The following is a 3018-nucleotide window of genomic DNA, read 5'->3' on the forward strand; positions in this document are numbered from 1 at the left end:
AACTTTCATAGCCAATCCAACGACCTTGGAGACGAAGAACGTGTAGAATCTTGTTGGCGTGCTCGTGACGTGGAAGCATCTCGGCGGGCTAGTAATTGCAAGCGGTTTTTCACTTGGAATCTTCCGCAAGGTATGCAGTACCTTATTCCGAATATATATTTACGATAATTAACATTATGTTTATCCATCAATCTGTCTTCCCAGTACTTGATCCCTCACAGTAAGATTACTTTTAAGCATACAGTTGCTTCAACATAAACAAACGCAATGGTATCAAGTCTTCATATCAAAACTAACCTCCACCGAAAACATATTGTCTTTGTATTTTTCAGCATGACCAGATGTTTCCCAGTGTTTCATATTGTACAAGTTTGGTGATATAACCTACCAAAGCAAAGAAAACAATGAGCATTTTATTTAAGATTAAAAGGGTGATGCAACAACTGAACACTGACCACCAACCTCTTCATATCCCCTCTCTCTATACTGCTTCTTTATGAACTCCATTAATTTATTATAAATCCGAGCCCCTTTAGGGAGGAAGAAGCAACTTCCTGGGCTGCAATTGACGAGCGGAAATAATCAAATGAAAATCGTTCACTCTTGGTCACTTAAAAAAATTAAGATATATGAACTCAATACATACCTAACTGGGTCGAAAAAGAAAAGCTCCTGATTTTTACCCAACACTCTGTGGTCATATTTTTTTGCTTCTTCTAGCCTGTGGATATGTTCCTGCAGAAAAAAGGTATGTGTTTGTAAGAAAATCAAGTAATTTATAAGTATAATAATCTGACCATTACAAATTTACATGTTAACTTATGTTAAAGAGGGTATGAAAAGTTCAAGTCCTCGACATCATTGCTTTAATAAAATTACACCAACTTGTATTGTTTGAAACCATTGCACTTCAAACACCACCATTTATTTTCAGTTAATATATCTCACAAACACACCCCAACAGCTAAGAACTATGAAGATAGGTGTCCACTTTCTATCAAATGTCGTGAGAGAACAGAACCACTTCTAACTGTGACATATATACAACTAGAGCCTCAGATTCATGTGCGTGTGTGTGTGTGTGTGTTTTTAAAGTGGTTCATGTTTAACAGATGACATCAAATATTTTCAGTACCAATTCTCCAAGGGATTTGGTTATTTTTATGAGTTAGCACTGAATTTTTTTTTTATACCCAGAAATCCACCAATCCGTAAAGGGAACAGCTATGGACACTTTTCCTTTTGATATCAATTAAAGGAATCAGTGCAACAATTTGTACAAGGAACTTTAACAAACACTCAGAAACACAGCCGTAGTAGCTGATACAAGAAAGAAGATAAGAAAAACCAAAACCGAAGTTATGGAATGTCAAAAACATAATGTCACCTGCAAGCGTTTTTTATCAGGATAAGATATTCCATAAACTCTCTGTAAACTTTCACGATCCTTGTTCCCCCTCCAGTAGGCTGCAGAAGCCTGGGATTGCAAATTCATGAGTTAAATACAGACACTCAATGCATTAATAACAAGATGAAAGAAAATCTTACAAACTACGGCTCTAACACACATAGAATGCATACCTTCAAACATTTAAATGCTTTGACAAATGATGTATTTGGTATATGGGGTCCACGACACAAGTCAACCAAAGGGCCACATCTATATACAGTTATAGTTTTGTCCGCTGGAAGACCATTGATGATTTCAACCTAAGCAAAAACAAATCTTAAATCAATTTTGAATGCATGCATGAGAAGTAGTTTTAAAAAGAAAATCATTCTATTGATTAGAAACTACACTAAGCACCTTTCCTTACCTTGAATTTATTATCACAGAACATCTCAAGGGCTCGTTCCCTTGATACTTCAATGCGTTCAAAAGGTTGTTTCCCCTGGGGAAATATATTACAACTAACCAGTCAAGGATTCATAATAAGAAATGAAGGAGCAACAGTTTCCTCTCCATACAACAAGTTTACATGAATTCTATTACAAGAAAACAAACAATACCTTAACAGCCTTCTCTGTCCATGATTCGATTTGCTTAAAGTGTTCATCATTCAAGCCAAAATCTCCATAAAATGCATCATAGTAGAAACCCTGCGATTGAATTCAATCATTCCATAAGGGAACCAAATGAGAAACTACAAAAACACATAGCAAAAACCGCGAAATATATTTTAGAAGACCATAAAAAGAAAACATCTTCTCAAAACTGGGATCACAAAGCTTGAACTGTCCTAGTAGTTGAATTGCACGCGAAGGAAACCACATACGCAAACAAAATTCCAGGCAACACATTGATCAACCAAAGAAGGGGACAAAATATATAGAAAACATATAAAATATTACATTTAAATTAACAACTATTATTTAAAAACCTCTTTGCTAGTGGCACACATATCGTGTCTTGTTTCAATTCTGGCACATGGACCGATGCAGAGTTTGCATCCATACTCCACCTCAAGTGCCTGCACGGTATGGAAACTTGTTATGCATCCGATCCAAATCAAATCAATACAGTAAACCAAAACCAAACCAAAAATCTGGGTAATAACTCTTGGTACCTACCTGTCCAAGAATGTGGGAGCTAGAATGCCAGAAAGTGTGGCGTACATCCTCATTGTTGTCGAATGAGTCCATTGTCAAGAGCCTCAGCTCAGCATCGCCCTCCAAAGGCATGTTCATGTCCCATAGAACCCCATTGACCTCAGAAATCAAAGCGTTGGAAGCGAGACTATTTGAAATCTCACTTGCAATTTCAAATGGGGAAGTTATCCACTTCTTGCCCTCCTTCACCTACCCGTCCGACAATGTAATCCTAAAAAATCCTCACTTTAGGAGTTGCTTGGTACTCACGTTAAAGGGTTTAAGGTTTAGGGTTTACCTGATAGGATCGAAAGAAGGGAAAGACTGTCGAGCAGCACGTTGCTCTGCCTGGATGGACTCAAAGAGTTCAATGCGTTTGGGAATGACAGCCTCAAGGTAGGCTTCCTCTTTGGCCGCCTGGACCACCAT

The 3018-nt window shown here is 37.6% G+C and overlaps 1 protein-coding gene across 1 annotated transcript; it reads right to left on the reverse strand.

Moving 5' to 3' along the window:
• Positions 1-273: 273 nt before the first annotated feature.
• Positions 274-3018, reverse strand: LOC110773017 (threonine--tRNA ligase, mitochondrial 1-like). The gene is made up of 9 exons (XM_088245793.1): positions 2888-3018; positions 2572-2737; positions 2011-2100; positions 1818-1892; positions 1582-1710; positions 1388-1477; positions 647-735; positions 463-559; positions 274-384 (listed from the first exon to the last, which is right to left on the reverse strand). Exons 1-9 carry the CDS (start codon positions 3016-3018, stop codon positions 274-276), a joined length of 978 nt encoding a protein of 325 aa, XP_088101919.1.

This window comes from Prunus avium, chromosome 8, assembly GCF_965620075.1.
Source record: "Prunus avium chromosome 8, drPruAviu1.hap1.1, whole genome shotgun sequence".
In the NCBI taxonomy this organism is placed as follows: Eukaryota; Viridiplantae; Streptophyta; class Magnoliopsida; order Rosales; family Rosaceae; genus Prunus; species Prunus avium.

Excerpts from the sequence above, each read along its gene's own strand:
- LOC110773017 (XM_088245793.1), bottom strand. The coding sequence starts at position 3,018 with ATGGTGGTCCAGGCGGCCAAAGAGGAAGCCTACCTTGAGGCTGTCATT. Across the intron at positions 2,101-2,571 it reads GCTCCCACATTCTTGGACAG|GGTTTCTACTATGATGCATT; the intron begins GTAGGTACCAAG and ends ATTCAATCGCAG. Across the intron at positions 1,893-2,010 it reads GGACAGAGAAGGCTGTTAAG|GGGAAACAACCTTTTGAACG; the intron begins GTATTGTTTGTT and ends ATATTTCCCCAG.